The sequence below is a fragment of the Notothenia rossii genome (genome assembly GCF_949606895.1).
Source record: "Notothenia rossii genome assembly, chromosome: 5".
Classification (NCBI taxonomy): domain Eukaryota; kingdom Metazoa; phylum Chordata; class Actinopteri; order Perciformes; family Nototheniidae; genus Notothenia; species Notothenia rossii.
Window position 1 is genome coordinate 27,931,587 of NC_136903.1, and position 25,877 is coordinate 27,957,463.

The window sequence follows — 25,877 nt, forward strand, 5'->3', positions numbered from 1 at the left end:
GCATACTCAACCCAGGTGAGGTGCTCGCTCCAGGAGGATGGATTCTGGGACACCAGGCAGCGCAGACAGGTTTCCAGTTCTTGATTTAGGCGCTCTGTCTGGCCGTTAGACTCCGGATGGTATCCAGACGAGAGGCTGACCGTGGCACCGATTTGGCTGCAGAACTCCTTCCAGAAGCGTGACACAAACTGGGGGCCCCGGTTCGGAGACAATATCCTTTGGGAAACCATGAAGCCAAAACACATTATGCATCATGACCTCAGCCGTTTCCTTAGCTGAGGGCATCTTGGGCAGAGAAATGAAATATGTCATTTTAGAAAACCGGTCCATTACCGTGAGAACTGTGGTTTTACCTCTAGAAAGGGGCAGGCCAGTGACAAAGTCCATGGAGATCTCTGACCAGGGTCTGTTGGGAATAGGGAGTGGTTGTAATAGTTCTATTCGCGCCCTGGAAGAGGTCTTGTTTCGAGCGCAGACAGGGCACGCCTCCACATACTCCTTCCCCTCCTTCTCCATGGATGTCCACCAGAAAAGTTGTTTTATAATGAACATGGTTCACTTGACTCCGGGGTGACAGGTGAGCAGCGAAGTGTGAGCCCAGTGGATCACCTGTGGTCGCTTGGCCTCCTGAACAAAAATCAGTTTAGGCGGGCAACCCCTTGGTGCAGGAGCTCCAGCATTGGCACGTATTACCTCCTTCTCTACTGGCCAAGTCAGCGCTCCTACCACCCGGTTCAATGGGATGATGGGTTCCGGCTCCTTAACTGCAGGCACAGGGTCAAACAGACGGGTCAGAGCATCAGGCTTGACATTCTGAGACCCCGGCCTGTAGGAAAAAACAAAGTCAAAACGGTTGAAAAACAAGGTCCACCTAGCCTGGCGGGAGTTCAGTCTTTTGGCCTTTCTTATGTACTCCAGGTTCTTGTGATCGGTCCAGACCACAAAAGGATGCTCGGCTCCCTCCAACCAATGCCTCCACTCTTCCAACGCTAACTTCAAGGCCAGCAACTCACGGTTTCCCACGTCATAATTTCTCTCTGCCGGGGAGAGCTTCCTGGACAGGAAAGCGCAGGGGTGAAGTTTGTTGTCCTTCTGTTGTTGCTGGGAGAGGACCGCTCCCACCCCCTCGTTGGAGGCATCCACTTCCACCACGAACTGGCGAGTGGGATCCGGCATGGTAAGTATGGGGGCAGTGGTGAACATCTTTTTCAGCCGAGAAAAAGCCTCCTCAGCCTTAGGAGACCACACAAAAGGCACCTGAGGGGACGTGAGGACATGAAGAGGGGCTGCAATAGCGCTGAAGCTCCGCACAAAACGTCTGTAAAAATTAGCAAAGCCTAAAAACTGCTGCACTTTCTTGCGAGAGTCAGTAGTAGGCCAACAGGCTACTGCGCTAACCTTCTCTGGGTCCATCCTAACCTGACCTGGGGAAATGATGAAGCCCAAAAAAGTGACTGTCTCTACATGAAATTCACACTTAACCGTAATGTCATTAAGAGGTGAGTAGTCGATACAGGGCCTAAGAGACCCATCCTTTTTGCCCACGAAAAAAAAACCTGCACCTGCTGGGGATGAGGAATGACGAATAAGCCCTGTTTTGAGGGAGGCATCAATATAGTCCTTCGTGGCCTCTTTCTCAGGTCCTGAAATTGCATAAAGTCGACCCTTAGGAATGGGAGACCCGGCAATCAAGTCAATAGCACAGTCATAGGAGCGGTGAGGTGGAAGAGCCAGAGCCTTGGACTTACTAAAGACTTCACTAAGGTCGTGGTAGCAGGAAGGAACTGAAAGTACATCCGGAAGATATATTTTTGGGACTGTATCCTGCCTAACACTCCCAGTGTTAAATCTCCTGTCAATCTCTGCTACTTGCTTAAAACAGTTATCAATGCAATTCTTTCCCCTACCCTCCACCCTCCCAGATTGCCAATCTATGTGAGGGTTATGAAGTTTCAACCAGGGAAACCCCAAAATGAGTTGATGTTGGGCTGAGTTAAATAAGTGAAATGACATTGTCTCGTGGTGGTTATCATTACATCTTACTTCCAAAGGCTCTGTTTGGTGAGTCACTTTAAACAACAGCCGCCCATCGAGAGCACTCGCTTCAAGAGGCTGGGGTAGAGGTTTAGTTTTTTTGTCCCATTTTTTAACTAAACCCCAATCCATAAGACTTTCGTCCGCCCCTGAGTCAATGAGAACACCATGAGTAACTACATTGTCTCTGATTTTTACCTGGATCCGGGTCAGGGTGCGAGGAGGAAAGTCAGAGGAAGAGATCCGGCTCACCAACGTACTCCTTTTCATTGGTGAGCCTCCTCTTTACCGGACAAGCCGCTTGTGGGTGTCCGCGCTGCCCGCAGTAGAAACACAGACCCTCCTTGAATCGACGCTGACGTTCTGCCATCGACAGCTTTGCGCGACCCAACTGCATTGGCTCCTCCACGGAGCCAGGGGGCGCTGTTGTCCGGAACGCAGGTGGTGAGGGGTGACGGAGCCTTCAAGAAGAAGTAATACCCAGCGGCAAGCGTCTCCTCTGGAGAGGCGGATCAACCGCATCCTTGGATTTATTCCTTCTCCTCTCCGTCAAACGATTGTCTATCCTTATAGCCATGGATATGACAGAGTCCAAGTCAGCGGGCAGATCGAGAGGCGCCAGCTGGTCTTGTAAAGAGATCATAAAAGCCACTTTGGAATTGTCAGTGGGAAAAGCAGCCGGTTGGTGGTGATAGTGTAACTCACACTGCACGATGAACAGCCGGCAGCCTTCCGAGTCTCCGGAGTACTTTTCGGGTGGAGCCAGACGCATGGAAGCACTGTGCGGCTCAGTAACCCGGTTGGGATCGAATCCGGTCACCGCTGGAACCGGAGAAGTCCTAGGAGGAGAAACAGCCTGCAGGTGAGTGAGCACACACTGAACCTCTGCTGCCAGTAGATTAACTTGGGTCGTCAGCGATGTTTGTAGTTCCCTCTGGCGGCACATATCAGACCCCGGCCGGGGGGCGGGGCCATATGACCGGGCCCTTTAAACCCAATAAAGCTTGACAAAAATATCGGGAGTCCGGGGTGGTAATCTGACGCTCGTGCGTAAAAAGTCGCTCAGTCAGTAAGATTACAATTTAAAACAATGTTTGAAAGAAAAGTAACTAAAGAAAAGGTGTAATATTTAAGATTTCGTTTCTGCAAAGGGTATAGAAACGAAATATATATCAGAGATAATAATGATATAACATGACATAAAGTCCAACAAACCACAAGGACAACGAAAACATAGCCTAATAAAATGACTACATTTCTGACACACCATTCACCATGGACAGCCAGCCGCCACCATGAGAGCACAGCATTGTAAAATTGGCACGGCGGCCCATACATTCACGTACAAGTAGGCTACTGTACAAATTAAATTTGAAGTGTACTCACCACTACTTGAAGGGCACTCGGCGAGCCTTGCGCTCCGCAAACTCGTCCACAATCCGCTGTATGTCCAATTTCTTGGCTCGGTCACTTTCGATGGACAGCAAGGCCAGTCCACTCAGTCTCTCCTGTCCCATCGTGCTCCTCAAATAGTTTTTGATGAGTTTTAATTTGGAGAAAGAGCGCTCGGCGGTTGCCACGGTGACAGGAAGAGTCGGAAATAAGATGAAGGCTGTGCAAACCTCACTGAATGTAGATGTTACTGCTGGGTTGTAAACAATGAGCTTTTTTACCAGATCCGCGACAGATTTTAGTTTTTGTATTTGGTCCCTGAAACAGGTTCTGAAAGAAAGCAGCTGGCCAGGGAAGCTGACGGCGATGTCCCGACCGTAGTGCTCTCTAAGCCGCTGGGCAGCTTGGTGTAAATCCTCATCCTTTGCTTGTAGTAGTGTGTTGGGGTGAATTGCCTCAAACATGTTCACAGTTGCATTTAAGATGGTGAATCTTTGGGACAGTTGCTGGATGATTATATCGAGACATGCATTGAAAACGGTCACCCGAAAGTTGCTCTCTGCGTCAGTGAGGCGGCTGTCTTCAGAAAGTTCATCAAAGTGTCTCTTAACTTTCCTGGCCCTGGTTGTTTCAAACTGTGTTTGACTTCCCCATTTAGTAGCCAGGGCAAGAGTGGCGGACTTCGCCTCATCAAATTGTCCCCTATACTCCACCAAAACACTGATGGCATTTTGCAGTAGAGTAGATGCTTTGAGAATATCCGCGTCTTCTGCTTGCAGTAAATGTGAAGCACAATTTTGCTTTCCAAAATCTTGGTCTGCATGTTGACCAAAAATAGAAAGCTAAATTTGCTTATGGCATTCTTCAGTGCACTTGCTTCATTGCGCTCATCCTTTTTGTCACTGGTAAGCAGTGGTTAATTTGAGCCGGATCCTGCCGGAACAGGATCCGGCACCTCTTCATTTTGGCCACCCTGTGTTCCGGCACCTATTTGGGCAGATCCGGTACCTCTCACAAAAAATAAAAATAAAAAATGGTTAAAATGAAATAAAATATGCAGATATTAATTTACAGAAAAAATCCCAAGAATTTCATGTCGTTTATTAAGATTAAGATTTGAAAGAGTCGGAGATCTGTGTTGACGCACTGAAAAGCTGGACCAACGGACAAACGTCTTTCACTTTTGAAATTCGCCACATGAGGAGCACGTCGCAGAGAGGAAGAAACGGTGATTCAATGCAAGCATGTCAAAAAGACAGTTAAATTTACTGTCTTTCTTCAAAAAGAAGGAAGAGGTAATAGACACTTCAAAACGGGTCAGAAAAGCCTCCACAAGCAGCGACGAGGGCAGTTGCAGCGGTCATGTTGATGGTCAAAACCAGGAGGAGGTTAGCGCCGCAACAGCTAGCCAGCTAGCTAACCGACAGCTAGCCAAGCCCGGGCAGGAGGCTGGCACCGTGGCAGCAGCGGGTCAGGTTCACCGCCAGCCGGAACAGGAGCCAGCTACCGTCAGCCGGGTGGACCACCAACAGCAACGGGTGGGTACCCTGGCATCAACTAGCCCGGTACAACAGCCGGAGCAAGAGGCGAGCAGAACCGCGACATCAGCTGGCTTACAGCAGGAAGATTCAGTTAGAGAGGAGAGCGCATTGAGCGTAGAAGAGTGTGGGACGTCCAGCGACAGGTCAGGGATGGGATGCACAACTGTTTGGACAGAAGCTCAGCTAAAAGTGAAGCAGACTTACTATCCCTGGCTTTTTAGGGGAAAATCAGGTTTGGGTTGCACAACGTGTAAGGCGGTGGGGACTTTGGGGGCAGAGAAGACGTCGGGGATGAAACTTGCAAAAGAGTGGGTTTTATGCACAGTAACCTCATCTGCTTCAGATATTATAAAACAGCAACGCGCACTCAGAAAAAAAGTATTTGAACATGCCCGTACCAAGGCTCACCTAGCAGCAGCAAGCATTCTTGAAAAGGCAAAAGTGGACACTTTAGGACAGTCTATAATTAATAGTCAGTCTGAACAGATGGCCACTACAGCTCGCGTATTTCGCACGGCGTACAAGGAGGCTAAACGCCACCGTCCCGCATATGGCTTCGAACAGGAGATTGATTGCCAAGAATTAAATGGACTCGATATGGGGAGAATTTTACATTCCAATGTTGCATGTGTAAACATACAGAAACATATTTCTGAAGAAATGAAAAGAAAACTGTTTGAAAAATAGTACAGTGCACTCCCAAAATCAGTGTAATGCTGGATGAGTCAACCAGTTTAAGCAAAAAGAGCTGCTTGATAATATACCTTAGGGCTCAGTTGCCCGATATGGACAAGCCTACAAACATTTTTACTGAACTCGTAGAGCTAGAGGATCTAACTGCTCAAGGTATTGTCCACAAACTGTTGTCTGCTCTGGAGCGCCTGCATTTGACACAGGATTTTCTCTCTAAGACCCTCATTGGAGTAACTTGTGATGGTGCTTCGGTTATGTTAGGGCGTAAAAGCGGAGTGGCGAGTCGGCTCCAGGCCATGTTCCCCAACATTTCTGTGTGGCACTGCTCAGCCCACAGGCTTGAGCTTGCAGTCGCAGACGTAGTGAAAGAGATGGGTGCTATAAATCACTTTAAAATATTGATGGACAAGATATATGCACTGTATAGCACATCTAACAAAAATCGAATGGAGCTGAGAGAGTCAGCTGAGAGCTTGGATGTCCAGCTATGCAAAATAGGTCGTATTTTAGACACTAGATGGGTGGCATCAAGTTTTAGAACCGTTGAAGCAGTGTGGAAGAACTACCCAGCATTTTACAAGCATTTCAAAACTGCATCAGAAGATCCCTCCCGTAACAGTGTCACAAAGCAAACATACAGTGGGCTTGCTATGCGCTTATCTTCGCATGCGTTTGTGAACAATTTAGGCATAATGTGCGATGCATTGCAAGAATTATCTGAGCTCTCAGTCGAGCTTCAAAAACGAGACATTACCATCATTTCAGCACACAAGTCAATTTGTCGGGAAATCAGGGTACTTGAGGCCATGTCGGATCGGCCAGGTCGCTACACTGAACCGAGCCAAAGGGGAATTGAGGAAAACTCTTTCCATGGCATCACGCTGAATGGAGGAAAATCAAGCGACAGATCACTCGACCCCAAGCAGTTTTTTCTAACTGTGGCCAAGAACTTGGAGGACCGTATGTTATCTCAAGGAGGCCGGATGCCAGATAAAACTGGATATAACAAGTTCATTGAGGAGTTGAAGGTGCTTTACGCACAATACTGGCCCGAGGACGCAGGTGCGCTGTATGGAGAGACTGAGGTCGAGTCACTGTGTCAGCGCTTCAACATTGCCAACCCGCGCGCAGTCATACGGGCCTACAGAACGTACAGAGACTCAGATGGAGTTACTTGTTGCTGTCAACAGCATTCCCATTGCAAGTGCTGAATGTGAGCGCGGATTTTCTCAAATGAACTTGATTTGCACTCCCAACCGTAGCTCTTTGCTCACATCCACCATGTCATCTTTACTCTTCCTAAATCTTGTTGGACCCCCCCTGGCTAAATTCAATCCAGTCCCGTACGTGAGGTCCTGGGTGGCCAAAGGACACAGAACTGCCACAGACACACGCAGTAAAAGCAGAAAAAAAGAGATAGAGGAAAATCCGGACATGCTCGTGATGTGGGGTGTTTTAAACAACTAAATATGGTGAGCAAACATACTGTCTATTAATAGGCCGCCGTGCCAATCTTTGAATAGGCCTAATAAATATTTTTTTTACACGTTAAACCTGTTGAGAAATTAATTGCTGGCTGTATACTGAAGTCCCACCTGTGGTGATGTGGGCATTTGCCTATGTTGTGCGTACTAGCCTAAAAAATTATAAATTATCGTCATAACATTTATACCATGGATACTATTTGAAATTGAGGCTTGTAAGTCCCACAGCGTTGCAAGTGGACATTTTCAGGTTGTTTTCAGCACCTTTTCTATACGTTCCGGGACCTGTACGCGTCTCGTCATCCCTGAGCTGTCATATGTACTTTGCGTTCCGGCACCTTATGATTTACAAATTAAGCACTGCTGGTAAGGGATATTTTGACGAGGGCTTTTATAATGTCTCCATATCTGTGCCTTAACGCAACAAGTGCATCATGGCGAGATGATCAGCGAGTGGGACATAAGCGTTTTAATGTGATAGTTCTGCTCTCTGGCGTCATTAACTCACTGAGCAATGCCCATCGTTTGATACTGTGACCAACAAAGTTGTAGAGCGTCTCTACAGTGTCATAGAACTGCTTCACTCCAGGGACATTTTTAACAGAGTCGTTGAGTGCTAGGTTGAGATTATGAGCAGCGCAATGAACATAGTGGGCAAGGGGCTCATTCTCGGCTATTCTTGCTTGCACGCCACTCATATTAGCCGCCCCATCATAGCCCTGTCCGCGACATTTAGACAGATCTAATCCGTTTTTCTCTATAGAACCAAGGATTTTGTTTTCAAGCTCTGAAACTGATGAACCTTCAGTCACTTCAAAACCCAAAAAGACTTCATTGATCTGTATATCTGTTGCAATATCCATGTCGTTCTTAACAACAGTTATGTAGCGGTAAACCTGACTCAACTGGTCTATCTTTGACACATCTTGCGTTGTGTCCATGATGACGGAATAAAATGGGGCTTCGTTTATTTCATCAATGATGTCAGCTTTCACACGTTGAGATAATATGTAAATAATCTCATCTTGAATCTGGTGACTGAGGTATTTCACTGACCCTTCTGGTCGGTTGATTAGCTCTTTCAAAACAGGGTCGTAGCGAGCCAATAATTCTATTATTGACAAAAAGTTGCCAGCTTTTCCCTGACCTAGAACCTCTCGATGGCCCCTGAATGCCAAGTTGCTTGAAGCTAGAGTGAGAGTTACATTAACAATGCGCTCCACGACCTGTCTCCAAAATTAGGCGGCATTACGCACATTCCTCTCCATGTCAGCGTCTATTGTGCCATTGGTTTTCCACTGCTCATATACTACGCATGCACCAAGGTGTATTTGAGTGGATTCATGCCTCTCAATTTTAGTAGAAAGATGTTTCCATTCTTTTATTCCGTTTACCCAGGCATTGTTGTAGAACGGTGCCTTTCGGTTGGCAAAAAGCCAGCAAGGCTAACAGTAGCAGCAGTCCAATTTTGGGGAATAGCACATCCAGCTACGTGGAAATTTCATCCCAACTTTAGTGGTGGAGGTGTAATAGCTTTCTGAAAAGCAACTGTTATCCTTGTCTTTGGGAAATGGACCTTTGGGTTTGCATGGGCCCATTTTAAGGATATATCTTTTGATATTGGCGTCCTCAATGTTTTCAAAATAGTTTGCCCGATCAGTCGGAAAACGCTCCAGAGGATAATTGCAGGACACATCATGATCCGTCGTCTGAGTTTCACCCGTAGGAGTAGCGTGAGGAGGAGACCTGTTGCTGCTTTCATTCCCAGTGTCCGGTACTTCTTCACCTTGCGGCGCAGCAGGTAAGGAGCCGGAGGGGGAGGAGTGCGGCTGGTCAAGCATCAGGCCTGGCTCTCCTCTAGACGAGCAGCTAGCAGCTGCTGAGTCGTCCCTATTATTATTATTATTATTATTATTATTATTATTATTATTATTATTATTATTATTATTATTATCATCATCACTACAGCCGAGAGACAGAAAAGGAAATAAGATAGGCGGCCGAGCTACACGAAGTAACAACAACCATGATATCAACATTTACCACAAACTCACATTTTCTTGCTGACAGACGTGTGTGTCCATGATTTTAGCCTACCTGTAAATCTGGCTAACCCTCACTAACGTTGTTGGCGGGCTGGGGCTCGGGGATGAAACACGGCTGGCAGTGGCAAGAACTTCAGGTTCATCTCCCGCAGGAGGAGGAGTAGGGCGATTTGGCTTTTCCTTGGTCCTTTTTATCTTTTTCTTTGCGTTTTGTAGCTCCACTTTTGTGTTTATAACTGCTCATGCTTAGGCAGTGCTCTGTTGAATGACAAGTGATTGATGATGACGTTGACGTTCATTTACGTATGATGTTGATGGACGGCTGTTGATGACGATTTTACCCAAAATACATTTGGAGACAATAGAAGGGATTCACTTGCAATTTTTCATGTTTTAATGTTAAATGTGAGTGTGAAAATAGCAGCACAAGTTCAACTCATATATTATAGGCTACAATGCTAATACCTAATATGACCACGAACGTCAGTGCACTCAGTGGCGCGAGGCAGCAGGGCCCGCCGGCGAATATCTCGGGGGCGGAGCCTGCTGCCTCGGCGACGGGCCCCCATTGGGTCCCGACCGTTCCGGGCCCGGGGAGCCCTGCCCCTACAGCCCCCCCTGAAGCTCCGCCCCTGCCTCTGGCTGCTGGTTAGATTCTGCACTCCCAGCTGCATGGTGGCCATATGCTCCTCTTGTTGCCCAAGACGTTGGCCCTGAGAGCGGATAGCGTTCTTAATCTGATCTGAGTCGGCTGAGTTCATTTTGTTGGTCAGTTCGTACTGTCAAGGGGTGAACTCTGAGGCATGAACTCAATTGCACGACTCAAAACTCAGACTCAGATAGCGTTTCAAATAAAGACTTTACAGGAATTTTGCACAGTAATAAAATAAGGAAAACAAAACACTCTTTCGAGGAAAACTAGAATCGTGATCTATATCATAGATCCGTGAAAGGTCCGTGAGGTAAGCCGATACGTAGGTCATCGAGAGACAACGAACTGACAATGAACAGGAGGGAGCTAACACAATATATACACAGGTAAAGGGGACACAGTTGGAAACAATCAGGGCGGGGAAAATAATCAAGGACGCAGGAGACAGAAGGGGGCGGGGAGCGTGGAGGCCTGAAATGAGAGGAAGAAATAATTAAGGGCATAGACATAAAGCACAAGACAAAGGGACATGACAACTCTAACATAAAGAATAAACTTTCACTATAAGTTTCTTGGACATGGCAGAATTTTAACTGAACAATAACTGAATGAGTTTATCTCACTCTTAGACCAGCAAGGGTACCAAATCTATGCAGACTGCTGCAATAAGTATATTAATTAACTGTCTCGTCGATGTTTGTCTAAATTAATATGATATTACTGTAGCTGTCAATCAGTGTTATGATTCACATATTCAGTGTTATTATTAAAAAAACTATATTTTTTGGAGGAGTTAATGATGAATGTTCCACAAGATGCTTGCTCACCCTCCTTCAAATTTGAAAGACAAGTAATTACTATCATATATCAATATAATCAAAAGAACAGTTCAGCGCCGCACAACTTCATTGCAAACAGTTACAACCTTGACTTTACATCAGAAAGAACAAACATTAAAGAAGTGACTAACTGCATCAGTTAGGGTTAAAAAACGTGTATTCAGCTCAAACATAAACATCGCTGCAGTAAATTATTTTCCAGTGGAAAGTCCTTACCTACTGGCCTAGTTAAATCAAAGTGGTTACTTTTTTTTGGCTGGGCAGTGAAGTTTTACACACCGTCTTATTTGACTTTCTCAGGACTTAAAACAGAAAAAAAAAATATTTACACACGTAAGGTCATCATCTTAACAGTGTATTATGCTCATCGAGTCATCCGTGAGCAGAGCATCAAGTTGGCATGCCTATAATAGCTGAATGTGGCGATTACCATCTTGCTCAGCAAAACGCCTCACAAACTTATTAAGATTTAAAGCTATGGTGCATTTTGATTCAACGCTGAGTACAGCCTGAAGAACATATCAAGGATTGAAAAACTAATGTCACAACAGGACTCAGAAAAGCTTGTCCATGCTTTTATCTTTAGTAGACTCGACTACTGCAATAGTGTATTCACAGGGCTGACAAAAAAATCCATCAGAAAACTGCAGCTGATTCAGAACGCTGCTGCACGTGTCCTCACTAACATTAAAAGAGTGGATCACATCAGTCCGGTTCTGAAATCTCTACATTGGCTTCCAGTCGGCCAAATAATTGATTTTAAAGTACTATTGCTAGTTTTTAAATCATTACATGGTTTAGGACCAAAGTATTTTGTTGAACTCCTACATAATTACGAGCCATCAAGGTGCCTCAGGTCTTCCGGGACGGGTCTGCTATCGGTTCCGAGAGTAAAAACAAAACATGGAGAGGCATTTAGCTATTATCCCCCGACAATCTGGAACAAACACTGTTATACAAAAAAGCGAGTTTTAGCCTCTTTGGGATAATCCAGTCCAGATTTGATGAGTCTAGGTCTAGTGGTTTTAGATCAGGACCAGGTCTAATGTGGTCTACGTGTGAAAAAAGCACTGAAATCTCGCTTTTTTGTATTTTCACAAATATAATTAAGGTTTCACAAATCTAAAACTGTGTTATAAAGAATCTTTAGCGTCTTTGGGATAATCCAGTCCAGATTTGATGAGTCTAGGTCTAGTGGTTTTACTGTAGATCAGGACCTGGTCTAATGTGGTCTACATGTAAAAAAAAGCACTGAAATCTCACTTGTTTGTATTTTCACAAATAGAATAAAGGTTTCACAAATCTAAAACTGTGTTATAAAGAATCTTTAGCCTCTTTGGGATAATCCAGTCCAGATTTGATGAGTCTAGGTCTAGTGGTTTTAGATCAGGACCTGGTCTTATGTGGTCTATGTGAAAAAAGCACTGAAATCTCGCTTTTTTTGTATTTTCACAAATAGAATTACGGTTTCACAAATCTGAAACGGTGTTATAAAGAATCTTTATACTCTCTGGGATAATCCAGTCCAGATTTGATGAGTCTAGGTCTAGTGGTTTTAGATCAGGACCAGGTCTAATGTGGTCTACATGTAAAAAAAGCACTGAAATCTCCCTTGTTTGTATTTTCACAAATAGAATTAAGGTTTCACAAATCTAAAACTGGGTTATAAATAATCTTTAGACTCTCTGGGATAATCCAGTCCAGATAAATTGGCTATGCAGCGATTTAAGAGGTTCAAACATGGAGGATTGTTCGCTCAGCGCTGTAAATTAAATGTCCCTTAACTTTCCCCTTAACTGCCGAATCGGATGCTCTGAATCGGAAGCCAACTTCACCGTCGCTGTTCTCTTATTGTTCTCTTGTGGTTAAAGACCAAGAGATATGTGTGGCCTTACATCTGATACAAGGATGTCTCCAAACTATGTAGTTGTATTACAGCTAGCTATGTTTAGTGTCCCTTGCACATAAAATCATAATGTATAATATTTGATTAAGTGCTATAAACAGTTTTTTTATTTGAGTGCAAGAACACTGTAAACAATGAATGTTACCTTTTGAAAAAGTTTTGGGTTGATTTTTGTAGTATGGAAATGTAGTGGTATTAAAATGGTCATTTTAATATTAAGAGAGAAAAGATAGCAATTATCCTTAAACAACTTATTTATTATATCACCAGTAATTACTTGCTACGGAAACCTCATGTTCACTTGTTTAACTTTTAAATGAGAAAGATCGCATGTTTGAAACATGCGGTGTAACAAATGTGCAAAAAATAAAAAAGTATATATATGAGACATTTGTGACAATGTTTGTCAACAAGTGTTGACTTTAAGTGTTTGTTTAGCAACTTCTAAGATTTTAATGTTTGATTTGAAAGTTATGTGTTTGTTAAATGTGACTTTATCCAATGGAATTAAAGGTAATATGAATTTCGTTATAGGCACATGAAGAATCGTGGAGTATTATCAAAGGTATGTTTCACACTTGCATGCCATAATACAACATTTCAATTAAATGTTTTTGCACAGTTTGTTTTGCAATACAAAATGTGGTTATTACAGTATTTCTATCAACTTTTGTTTGTTAAAAAGCACATTTACTAGAGCTTTGATCGTCATTGATTTTCAAAACCTGTAGGCCTAGTGCAAACCTTAATTTGAGTTTAAAACAGCAGCAAACATACTACTTACACATTATTTCTCACAGATATGCATATACTGTAAGTAAGCTAATATTACACATGGTTTGTACATACTTTAACACAGCCTAATTTCCATATACATATTGTTATAGGTTGATATTTATATGCATAATGTAATGTATAATGTAACACCAGAAAAAAAGTTTATTGTGAAAATTCTTTTAAATGTCTAAAACAAACTTTATTTTTTAAGATTTATGCTCAAGATTTACAAACACCAAAATGAAAAGTGTCTTGTCTCTGGCATGTCAATGTGTAATTATTAAATCCATAAGGGAGGTTAATTGTATCACCAAGTGAAATAGGCTTTTTTGTATTACCTTAGGTCAGGACCTATGGGATGGCAGTGCAAGACTTTGTCTGCCACAAAGGGGAATCTACTCAAGCATTACAGACTAAAATGACAGCATTGTAACTATTTGTAATATGTTATTTACAGCATTGGTTGGTTGGGGTTGCTTTTAACACTGCATGATTATTGAAAAGATATGTCCGGTGTACTTAAACTTGTTAGATTGTATGCCAACAGCTTAACTGACATTTGTCATTTACTGATGGGTTTCTGTTTTTGTTTTTTAAATCGAACTCTTATAGTATAAGTAATTAGCAATAAAATAAGGTAATGTTTATTTTTAAAGTAACAGACTGAGACACTCGCAGAGAAGGCAACATTTTCTGTAATAAAGTACTGGGTGATAGGATGTGTTTCATTCAAATTAAACCATGTTTATTTTTTATTTCAGACACCAATCAATCATTACATCAACATCACAAGAGATGTTGTCATTCGCTGTCTGATGGTTTACCTTGGGGAACGTACTGATCAGCTCTTAAAAGAGTATGATGTAAGTGTATCTCCCTCATCTCTCTCTCTCTCTCGGTCTTCTCTCCTGGTATGTCTTTGCAAGGTCTAATCATAAAATAAAATGATAAATCATTTTCCCAGAAATGATTGGCAAGCTACTGAGTTTCGTAGTTTTGTTGAGTCATGTTAGCAATCGTCGCTTCTGTGTCAGGGTGAAATATAATGTTCTTGTATATGTCTATTATTCTTTTAAATATATGTATACGTGGTCCTAAAGGTTTCTTCCTACGAGCTATTCAAATAGCAGCTGAAAGACACTTTAAATAAGAGAACAAGCAGGATTGATCCAGTTGCTGTTATTGACTTCAATCTTCAGAAATGGTCTTACAGTGAATTATCAAGATTGGTTGACCGGTGACAAGCTTTTGCTATTAAATGTAAAATAAGATATTCATCAATACACAGGTGTTATTTATACATAAAAAATACCTATGGATTTATTTCAATTTAAAAACATTTGACTCAATTCAGACCATCATTTATGTTGTAATTAAATTGTTGTTTGTTGTTGGTGAAATAATCACCTAATTCTTAACTTAGCTGGGATAAAAATATGCTATTGCAAAATGCCTTATGTTCTATTTTTCTAAAACACTGATGTAATTAGGGAGCATTCATTCCAAGTTTTCTTATCCAGTAAGTTGTAAGAAATGTGGTAAATTGTTATATATTAATTGTTATCATCTTCCCTTTGGCGGAACATTCTGACATATACAATGTTTTTGCAATTTCAGGATGCAGATGAAGACAGCGCGTCACAGGACCTTGCTGTTCAAGGGATGGCGATTTACAGCATCAAGACAAATGCTTCAGAGGGTTCCCATGAAATCGGCATTGTTGTAGAGGGCATTCGAGTGCTGACTTCTCAGGGGACCATTCCAAGTGCTTGCTGCATGCTCATTGGGATCGCATATGCAGTCAATTTTGCCTATCCCAAGCTGCTAAAGTACACGTTTGAAGCCTTCCAGAAACTCTTTCTCGAACTGGACTGTTCAAAGCTGTCCCCAAAGTTGAACAGCCTGAAAAAAAGGCTTCTTGCTTGAGAAAAATGGTTATGTCTCCATCAAAAATGGCACATGGTTAGCTTCGGCGTTTTGTTAAATGTTTGAGTCGTTTGTTCCTGTTTATTTAAGGACGCCCTTTCGAAGGATACTGCATGGGTTTGTCTATGGCCTTAGTGGGCTCCTGGAAAACTGAGTTAAAACAGTGTTAAAGTTGGTTGTTAAAAAATCCAATGAACCATACTTGTTTAAAGAGAGTGGCATCGTGTTTTCAAATCAGTATTTGCACAGGCAACATTTCTTGTACCTTTTTAGTGCCACTGTAAATCAGGATGTGAATACAAGATGTTTTCAATGTAGACTTTTGATATGCATAGTAATATTTAAATTCTAATTTTTTTGATGATTTTTCAATTAGACCCATTTTTACAAAAAGTGAATAAGTAATATATGAAAAGAAAAAGCCCTTTTTAAACAGCAGATTAGTAAACAGGTGGAATGAATAACAAACAACGGCTGCATTCCATTTAGGTGAGCCAGTTTCATCGTCGCTCTACCTTTTGTCTAGTTTTCTCACTGACTAGGTCATCAAATGGAATGGAGCATAGTTGATGTTATTGTTTACACCTCTGCTTTCACAGGCAACGATTATTGCTGTGAAAATGGTGTATAACCTTATCAAAATCCAACTTCATTTACCATGTCATATTTGTATTTCTTTATTTTAACTGTTTAACCAAAGTATTTAAATTGTTATGCCCACAAGGGACTGGCAGTGGATATAGGTCATCAGGCAGTTAAAAAACAATATACAGTCACATCCATGTTATAGCATTTTGCACTTTAAAAAAAAAAAAAATGGTATTTTTATGTAAAGTTGCAAAAAACGATGTTTAAATAAATGTTTACCTGTACGTTATATGCATTGTCATGTGATGACTGTACTTTAGTAAACTGTGGCACTAAGAAAGCAGAATATTGAGTAGATAAGACATAGAATTATTGTGGCAACAAAGTGACAATTAATAGTATTGAATAGAGTTAAAGTCATTTTTCATCAATTAACACTTTTATTTAAACAACTAATTTATGTTAAGGTAGATAATATTGGCAATGTAATTGTGTTGAATTAAGAACCAATGTGCTCAAATATGAGTAGTTATACCTTATTTTAGCTTGAAAATCCAAATCATTTTCAGCCAGATATTCAGGAGATGTAAATCAATTTCCTCCAGTTACTTAGTAAATCTAAACAATTTGTACTGTAAAAAATTGTAAATACAATTTCAACAGATATTTAATACATCTAACTTACTTTTGCTCAGATACTTGGTTAATAAAAATCTAATTTCCTCGTGAAATTGATTTGGATTAACTCAATATATGTTGCCTGTTTAACTAAACATTTGGCCCTCTATTAGTTAATCCAACACATTTTAATTGTTTTTTAGTTAAGTTGTACTTATTTTTCTTGTTTAAATGTAGTCAATTTATTCAATAATTTTTAATCAAAGTTGTTGAACTTAAATTCTACTAATTATATTAATTGTCACTTTGTTGGCTCAATTTTATTAAGTAACCAATGGTCTTATTTTTTAGGGTGTATAGGACTTACTAAAATCACATGCCATATGTAATTGATTTATATAAGATTACATGTTGGTTGTCTTTCTGGCTATTTGTTCATGGTTTAAGTCTGAGTAAGACAATTTAAATGTTGTGCATTCAAAAATAAGGAAATGTTAACAACATCAGTCCTTCCATTGTCTATCATTAAACACAAATAAAATATTTAAATAAATACATTTCCAATGCGGTAGGGACTGTAAGTTCTTAACTGTAGCCTGCAAAACAGATAAACTTAAAGCAGCAGTAACAACAATGTGTAAAAGTTAACAGCTTTAACCAATACACTAATATTGTCATATCCATCCTCAACCACTGTTTGTCTCAACCACATAAAGGAAGGTCAATCCTGTGAACTTAAGCAGTTTTAGGTGATCACACTTGTCTTTTCCTCCTCATTGTTTGGACATTTAGAATATTGTGTGTTAGTACAACATAATAACATTCATCAGACCATTTTATTATTAACACATTCAGGCTTCTGCAGTGTTTTAAATCATAGGGGGAAAAAGATGACGACAACAGTTATTGAATGGCTCCCTCAAGTGGGCAATATTGGGAACAGGATTTTATTAGTTGGTTTCTATTTCAAGGATAAGATAAAAAATAAGGCATCCATCTCATTGACTATATCTCAGACCCCCATTTTCTCAATTTACGTTGATCTCTTAATGTAGTTCAACAAATATTGGAAAGACTTACCTAAATTGTGTTTGTTTCCCTTAATGCTAGGGATTTTTCTCTCTATAGTTGTTCAAAGATATCATATAGTTTGTAATAGTTACAATTTGGAAAATGTAATAATGTCTAAAAGATCTATTCAAGTTATCAGATCCATGCCTTAGCATTTCGGAATATGTTATTCATTGGAATAACAAAAAAACAGAACAGTTAACTCTCAAAGATGTTGTTTGAACAGTGGGTCAGTAGGCTTGTTATAGTTGTACATTTTGCAAGAGCAGTGCATTAAGCAGAACCATATAGCTTCAGAGTGAAGAAAACATGAGCGTAGAGTGTAGCGGCCAAAATCCTATAGAACTAAAACAGCCGCTGAGGCACTAGTTAGCGGATCTTACGCAGGGCAATGATCATCCAAGTCCAGACAAGAACTTCCATTTGTGCATTTTATTCCAATAATAAAGTACAATGAACAGGTTTCCTATAACTCTTTTCCTGAAGCCGTTCCTATGGCTTTCCTTCGTGTGGCTTGAAACACCCTGTGTTTGTGTGTGTGTGTGTGTCGTGTATGCTCCGTGTGTTCTCCGTGTGTGGTCAAAAACTATGGGCCTTCCAGGGGAACCTCTCACCAACAAACATAGGTTCCTACCTTTATACCCACAGTTAATTGGCTCCTACATAGAGCATTGGTTTATTTCTAAATGATAGTGTAATCGTTAAAGGAAACAGTTACATTTTAATGAGAGACATCATATATTCACTGCAAACTTAGTTTATTGCGACACCAAAAGTAAAGGACAAATCCAGATCACACTATGGTTATTGGCAAGAGGCATGTAGGTAAAGTTGATTATTTATTAATCCATATATGTAACCCTTAATTTTGCTCTAGGTTCTGTTATTCTACTATTCAGCCATTAAATAATAATGAAATATTGATCACATAATAATGAAGGGCAATGAGGACATTTTCTGATGGACACGTCTCTAAAGTTGAAGTTGTTTGACCTTTGGAGTCAGTAATGAATTGGGATGTTTGGACTAATTTTCTTGTTGCATCAGGCTTTTTAGGGCAAATTAATTGTTATGCAATACCTTTTCAGGACACATGATGTGCAAAGGTTGTGTTTGCTTATGAAGCCAACACGATATAAGAGACAAACTTAAATGCTGTGAAAATGAATCAGATTCAGAACTTCATCATGATTGCATCTGTGGTTCTACTCTTGGGAGCTATTTTGCTCCTATCGCTCCTCTTTCAGAACCACAGGACCAAAGATTTCCCTCCAGGCCCTCGACCCCTTCCAATCCTTGGGAACTTGCTGCAGCTCAATCTGGAGAACCCTATTGCGGACCTGGAGAGGGTAAAGTTGAATTATTTTACCAAGAGAAAATATTTTCTGAACATTTGTGCATACCGAATCATGCACTGATGGTTTATAGCCTATACGTCTAAATTACCTACATTGGTGAAATTATATTGTAATGGTTCTTAATTTGTATAGGCTACTCAGTGGTGTAAAGCCCCAAATGTTTTTTCTGTAGCCCCGGACAATTCTCCCTCAATAATAAAATACATTAACCGTGCTTTACTTGAACCTCATCATGACATAAGAGAGGACGGCAGGAATGTAATTTCCCGTGTTCAGTGAATGCAACAGAGGCAAGACACCAGACCAGACTCTGCACCAGACCAATCAGAGAGTTGCATGGAAATAAACGTGTGCTTGTGTGATTAAAGCTAGGCTCTGTGTGTGTATACAATCGCGCATTTAAGTGTGTGTGAGAGAGAGAGAGAGAGAGAGAGAGAGAGAGAGAGAGAGAGAGAGAGAGAGAGAGAGAGAGAGAGAGAGAGAGAGAGACTACTAGAGGTTTCTCAATACTCAAATTTCCCCTCCTCGACTCCTCGGTTGCGTTCCGATAATCCAAAAATCAGCTCCTAAATTCTAACCCTATCTCCTATTCCTTGACCTCTGAGTGAAACGTCACGGGGTTAAGGGATAGTGGATAGGAGAATTTAAAAGGACTTAGGAGAAGAGACTGCAGTACTTTAGAGCAGGGGTTCCCTAAGTGGGGGTCGCGAGACCCCGAGTGGGGGTCGCAAGATGATTACAAAATAAAAATGGAAAAATTTAAAAAAAAAATAAAAAAAATGGATTACTTTTTTTTATATATATTTGTTTTATTTATTATTAATAATAACGTTAGCATAGACATTTTTGTCTTTGACAAACCACTAGCGCAGTGTTTTATACTTTATGAACGTGGACAACAGAGAAACATATTCTTCATGACCAAAGTTGTAACTGAAATAAAAAAGGAAAGTGAAATTTATGCTCGTCACCCTCTCCCTCCGGTCCACATTAATACAAATGATCCCAATACGTATGATTGTATGAAAATATCTTAAAATCGATACAAATGTATTTATTATAAACGTTAGTCTTTAACACCTATCACTGTGTAGGCCTACATCACCATTCAAACATCTTTTAAAAGTTGAACAAACCCCACACAGCTCAGTGAAATGTTGACTTTATTTGATCATTTCAGTAAAAACTAACGTTCATATTTCTCTTTTTGATTATAATACTGATGAACGTTCAAAACAAAGTACTTCGGCAACTTACAACATACGTTTTAAAATGCTTAATAAGCACCGTAACTTTCATGATATAATTTCTCCGTCATAATCGTTTGTTTCCGTGAACAAATGCTGCGGCTGCAAGGCATTGTTGGGCAGCATTTTCTCATCTCCTTTCGGTAAGGGAGGTCCAGTGGTTCCTAAGCTAAAGGAGGTTATAAAGGAAGTTTGAAACCTCCTTTCCTTTCATTTGGAGAATTGGAACGGCACTTAACATGGCTGCCACTGACGTACTTCCGGGTCATTTCACTTGGTTAAGAAGGTTCCTAAGCTAAATGGACTATTGGAACGCAACTCTCGACTCCTCGGTCCTCCGGTAGTGACCCGGAAATGAATTTCAGCGCGCAATTTTGAAGGACATCTAATTTCTCTAAATGCTCTTCGAGGACCGAGCATCGAGCATCGAGGAGGCTCTCTGGAGGAGCTCTAACCGTGGAGACACTGATGCATCCTCAACGGCTCCTACACGGATGCATTTCCGGGAACGGTGGAGGCGTGACGCACGGCCGGACTTATCTCAGCCAATGACGGCTCTGCATGCATCCCCTGGATATTATTTTAGTAACTGCTTTCATCGCAACGTGATGTTTACAGTGAGAACAGCTGTGAGGACCGTGCAGAAAGCAGAGCAGTGTGTAAAATATATATCACTCAGTATAACAGGCCTACATTACTTTCTGTATTTGTATGCTGTAGTTTAGTAGATATCCACAAACAAAGAGTCAACATTTTTCTAAGACCATTTAGTGCTTCACATAATAAAACACACAACGGCTGTAGCCTGATTATGCTTTAGGAGCAGTAGGTTTGTGTGGTACAGTGTGTAGGTGTGTGTGTGGTACAGTGTGTAGATGCAGCGGACAGACGGGTCTCAGTTGGTTTGGTGTCCTATGCTTACTTTTAATACTTGTACAACTTTTGGCCCGTAATTTCGATTCCCCATTTCAGCGACCAGAGAGATGGATAAGTCTCTGATTGTGTTACGTTATTATGAGAGTGCTCTCATACTTGTTTAATTCTGAAATGGTAGCCTATATATTTATATAAATATGTGTGTGTGTGTGTGTGTATATGTCCGCATCTGTAGCCTGTTATTGTCTCATTATACCGCACTGTCAATGAATTAAAAGTAAATATATAAGTGGTCATGAACACATCTGTCCATCAGACAGAGTGCTGCTGTGCCTCCTGTCATCATTAATGGACGTCTCTTTAAAATGACCGCTTAGAGGAGAGGAGTTCTCATTTCTCTATCCGCCTGCTGCTTCCACTCCTCTTTCCCCCTCCTCAGTCCTCCGCTCGCATCTCCTGTGGGCGGCACCAAGTCTCGAGGAGAGGAGTCAAGGATAGGAGTCGAGGAGGGGAAATTTGAGTATTGAGAAACCTCTGATATCTGCTTGGGTGTATTTCCATTGCATCCGTCATCCGTGATATTGTACGGCAACTCACACCGGCCGTGGTTGTTTGTTCTTCATGCTCATATATCGGACTATTGTGACTCGCTCTGCGGTTAAAACAGACGGTGCATTAATGAGGTTTTGCGGTAAGTGAAATTCGAGTACTTTATTGATGTGTTAATGATTTTAATCAGCTACGTAATTAATGTTACGGCTTGGGTTAGCGTGTAAGCGAGTGGTAGCTACATCGGTACTAACGATGCTAATAGTAGCCTCCAAGTTAAAATCATAGACTATATATAAAGGTTAAAACAAAATAGACAAGTGTTAAGCGTTAAGTGGGATAATACTGTACAACAAACGGTTTCTGTTTGAGGTTAATACAATAAGGTCATCCTTGTAAGTTAGATATATTTTATTATGTAGGTAGGAACTGTATGCATCGCTAAGGTTAATTTAAATTGGCTGTGCTCAAATATGTAGACAAGCTAATGTTGAAGTAGTGTATGTGAAATCAACCTCAATAAGATGTGTGTATATTACAATTATTAATGTCATATTTCAAGATGATTACTTAGATATTACAATATGGTTGGTTGATCTGGAGTTCATTATTGAGCTTACGTTAACATCACAGTCATCTGAAGAACGAACCCAAACCTTGTTGTTTTTATTAATTGCATTACCAAATGGGTATCAAATAAACAGTAAGCATTGGTAACACAACTTCCAAAGTTACAGTAAAATTAAAAAGACCCTGACTCGGACAATACACAATCCAACATGTTCAACAGAAGAGAATCAGTTATATTGTTTGTACACATGGTACTTTACATATATATCTGTTTGTTTAAGGTGTCCAGGTGATGCAGACAGGCTGGACCAGAGAGTGAGAGACATAACTGGACTCCTCACAGCAGTGAATTTCAGCACAGGTACAAAGACTCTTTTTTTCATACTGTACAAAGAATCAAGAAAGATATTGGTCAATACTTTAAATGAATGAAGTATTGACTTTAATACACTGATATACATTCCATTAAACAATACTAGATCACCTACACATCAGTTAGGTTAAGGGTTTTTTCCATGCAAAAAGTTACATTTAGATGTTAACAGGCAATATGATTTGGTCAGCTTTCTAATTTAATGTATTGGAGGCAAAGATATTTAACACAGTGAGAACTGCTAATATTTATCTCTTAATATTGTCTGTAAAAAACGTGGTAAAGGTTATTCTTTCAGTGAGACAACAGAGCAACCTTCTACAGTTGCACTACATTTTGATAACAGTTAAATATTATTTTGATAATAACATACATTTCAATGTTGATGAACTTCATACTGTTCATTCATAATCTGATTGTCTTTGTAGCTCGCTGTTGAAATAAAAAAAAAACATTACATTTACAAAATAATTATATATACAGCCCCTAAACACACAAACACACCGCTTTCATAAATAACACACTTGTTCTGCAATAATATGTTTTATGTTTCCTGTAATTTTTGTTAGGAAAGGACATGCCTGAAAGACACAACATGTTCTCCTTCTCTGAGGGTCAAGAAGAACATCCAAGAGGAAAATTAAAAGCTGATGCTATGAGATTTTAAGACCAGTACACTAAGAAACTACTTTTATTGTAAAAACAGTCAGCTGATCGAATGCACCTATTTCCATCTTCACTCCATCAGCTGATTATTTGTATTTGCCTCGCTTTATGAGCTTCACATCACTTGTGCCTTGTACCGCAGAGTTTGCAATGTCACAAATAAATGTGGCCAATCTTCAGTCAGATGTGAATGTGTAATCTAACATTTTCAGTAAGAATAATGGACAAAAGGAGTGCAAATACAAATACAATTTATTGAAATGTGAACCAAAAGTTAATCAAAAATGTTTTAAATAAAAAGCACACATGGACAGAAGGTGTAAACCTATTAAATGTATAAGTAAACACATTTAGTCAAATAACGTGACAGACTAGGCCTGTACAGTTGGTATCAGCTTTGTCCAGCATGGGCTCCTCCATCACACGGAGGTTTCTCCCTGAAGTCTCAGCAGCTCTCTGGACACCACGCTGTCTCAATCCATCAACATTGAATATGAGAGGGGGGAAATGAAAACAATAAATGCTTTAGACAATAAGAAACATAAAGTTGACTGTTGAGTTGCTCAGTTTTTTTAGATTGCCAATACTATTACTGTATAACTAATATATCAGGTTAAGAGGCACATTCAAATAAAGATTGGTCTTTAAATACATGTTGTCTTTTGAATTGTTTGTCTAAAGTCAAGGATCTAGAACTGGTACTTAGTTTTAATGATACAGTCCGGTTATTATGCTGTTTGGAGGAGGCCTCACAGGTAAGAGCACTAACTAGCTACCATCACATGTACCTTATCTTGACTTAAATGTATTAAACGTATAATTAAGTGATATCAAAATATAAATAACTAATGTCATGCAAACATATTAATATTTGCTTGATTCCAGTGTTGAATTTAGCACAATTGCATACAAACGTTAAGGGATTTTAAGATTCTGAAGTGTTATGCTAAAAACTTAATAACTTAAATTATTATTTATAGTTTTGCTGAATAGTTTCATGTCCGCTTACCTTAAACGTAAAATGCCACGGCAGTGTGCAGATGGGGAGCATGTTAGCTTAGCTTGGTAGCTTCAGCTAGATCTGGAACTTTCAGCTCGGTGGCAGGAGGTCCTGCCTCGGCTCCGCCTCTTTGCCCTTATTTGGAGCAGGCTGGAGTAGGCGGTGTCCTGGGTAAATTACCGTACAGCCAATCACAACGTGTGACGTCATTGGGCAGAACGGATATGACGGATGACGGATGCGACGGAAATACACCCGAGCAGATATGGTATCCCGAGCAGATATGGTACTGACACCGGTCCCACAGAGGGGAAATGTACAATCTGCATTTGAGCCATCCTAGTGTTAGGAGCTGTGGGCTGCCATTATGTACGGCACCCGGGGAGCAGTGTAAAGTCTGGTGCCTTGCAGGGACACCTCGGTAGCACTCCTTCCGGTTCCCAAGCCAAGTCCCTATGGACTTCGCCACCACTGCCCATTTTTGCAATCTGTGTTTTTGTTGTGTGTTAAACCTATTTAAAATCACATTTCCTTACATGTTATTAAGCTGACACTTGTACCCAAAGCCTCTTACATACACCACATAGCCTATACCAAAGACATGCCTACAGGAGCAATTCTGGGGTTAGATATCTTAAACAAGGACCGTTAAACATGGGGGAGATCAGCCGATAACCCCCTCAAAAGGCTGGTATTTATTCATTTGCTGGTTGGATAAACAGGAATGACGTGTTTACTTATCTTGTCTGTCTTCCTATACTTGGTTCTGTTATAGCATTACATTTCAAACAATAGTACTGTTAGTGTCACAACCTTAACACAAACTGGAGAACCCAAATGCACGACACAGAGACAGTCTTGAATGTAGCACTCTCCCCAGGAGAGGGAGAATGAGACACAGCAATGGAAAGCCGTCAGAGCAGCTTCCTTGGCCATGGCCCGTGTGCAAACGCGTCCACCCCCAAGGGCGGGTCGTTGCTCAGAGCCATGGAGAACCAAAGGGCACAGTGGCTGTTGCGCTGGCTGGCGAACAGATCCACCTCTGCTGTCCCGAACCAGGCCCAGATCCGCGCCCACTCGCCTGGCAGGGGTCCGCCCCTCGACATGAGGTAGGCCCCCCTGTTCTCTAGACCCGGAATGTGGAAGGCTCTCAGAGATAATACCACCTCTGAAGCCCAGTTTCTCCGCTGTGGTCAACAAAGCGGCGGAGCGGACTCCGCCCTGCCTGTTGATATATGCCACTGTGGTGCTGATGTCACTCCTGACCATTACATGTCCCCCCCGAATTAAGGGTTTGAAATGCTCTAGGACCAATACTACTGCCCAAAGCTCTAGGAGGTTGCTGTACCGTGTCTCTGTTAGAGACCAGCGCCCACCTATAGCTCTCCCCAGGCAGGTCCCTCCCCATCCTGTTCTGGATGCGTCCGTAAACACTGTGATGTAGGAGGTCACCCGTCCCAGTGGGGACCCCCTCCGGAGGTGATCCGGGAACCCCCAGAACCGAAGGTTGCCCTCCACTGAGGGGGGGATGGTCACCAGACGCCGTTTGTGTCTCTTAGGATCTAAACGCAGGCTGGAGAACCACCTCTGCAGGCGGCGCATATGCAGTAACCCGAGTGGGACCACAACAAGAGCAGCTGCCATGAGACCCAGGGTCTGCATGATAGTCAAA

At 41.3% G+C, this 25,877-nt stretch overlaps 2 protein-coding genes and 1 long non-coding RNA gene across 3 annotated transcripts in view; all 3 read left to right on the top strand.

Annotated features, from left to right (window-relative positions):
* The first annotated feature begins 2,582 nt into the window (after nt 1–2,582).
* LOC307041929 (uncharacterized protein) lies at nt 2,583–16,166 on the top strand. The gene is made up of 4 exons (XM_079685537.1): nt 2,583–2,896; nt 13,121–13,151; nt 14,125–14,226; nt 14,981–16,166. Exons 1-4 carry the CDS (start codon nt 2,748–2,750, stop codon nt 15,287–15,289), a joined length of 591 nt encoding a protein of 196 aa, XP_079541663.1. The 5' UTR covers nt 2,583–2,747; the 3' UTR covers nt 15,290–16,166.
* A 2,509-nt stretch (nt 16,167–18,675) lies between these two features.
* LOC307041927 (cytochrome P450 2D15-like) overlaps nt 18,676–25,877 on the top strand; it is a 30,191-nt gene continuing 22,989 nt past the window's right edge. Inside the window, exon 1 of the mRNA XM_079685535.1 lies at nt 18,676–18,915. Within this exon, the coding sequence (XP_079541661.1) occupies nt 18,730–18,915 (186 nt within the window). The 5' untranslated portion in view covers nt 18,676–18,729. The remainder of the gene's footprint in view (nt 18,916–25,877) is intronic.
* On the top strand, nt 18,930–23,858 carry LOC307041930. Its single transcript, XR_013808947.1, has 3 exons — nt 18,930–21,738; nt 22,448–22,527; nt 23,109–23,858. It is a non-coding gene; the product is annotated as an uncharacterized lncRNA (long non-coding RNA).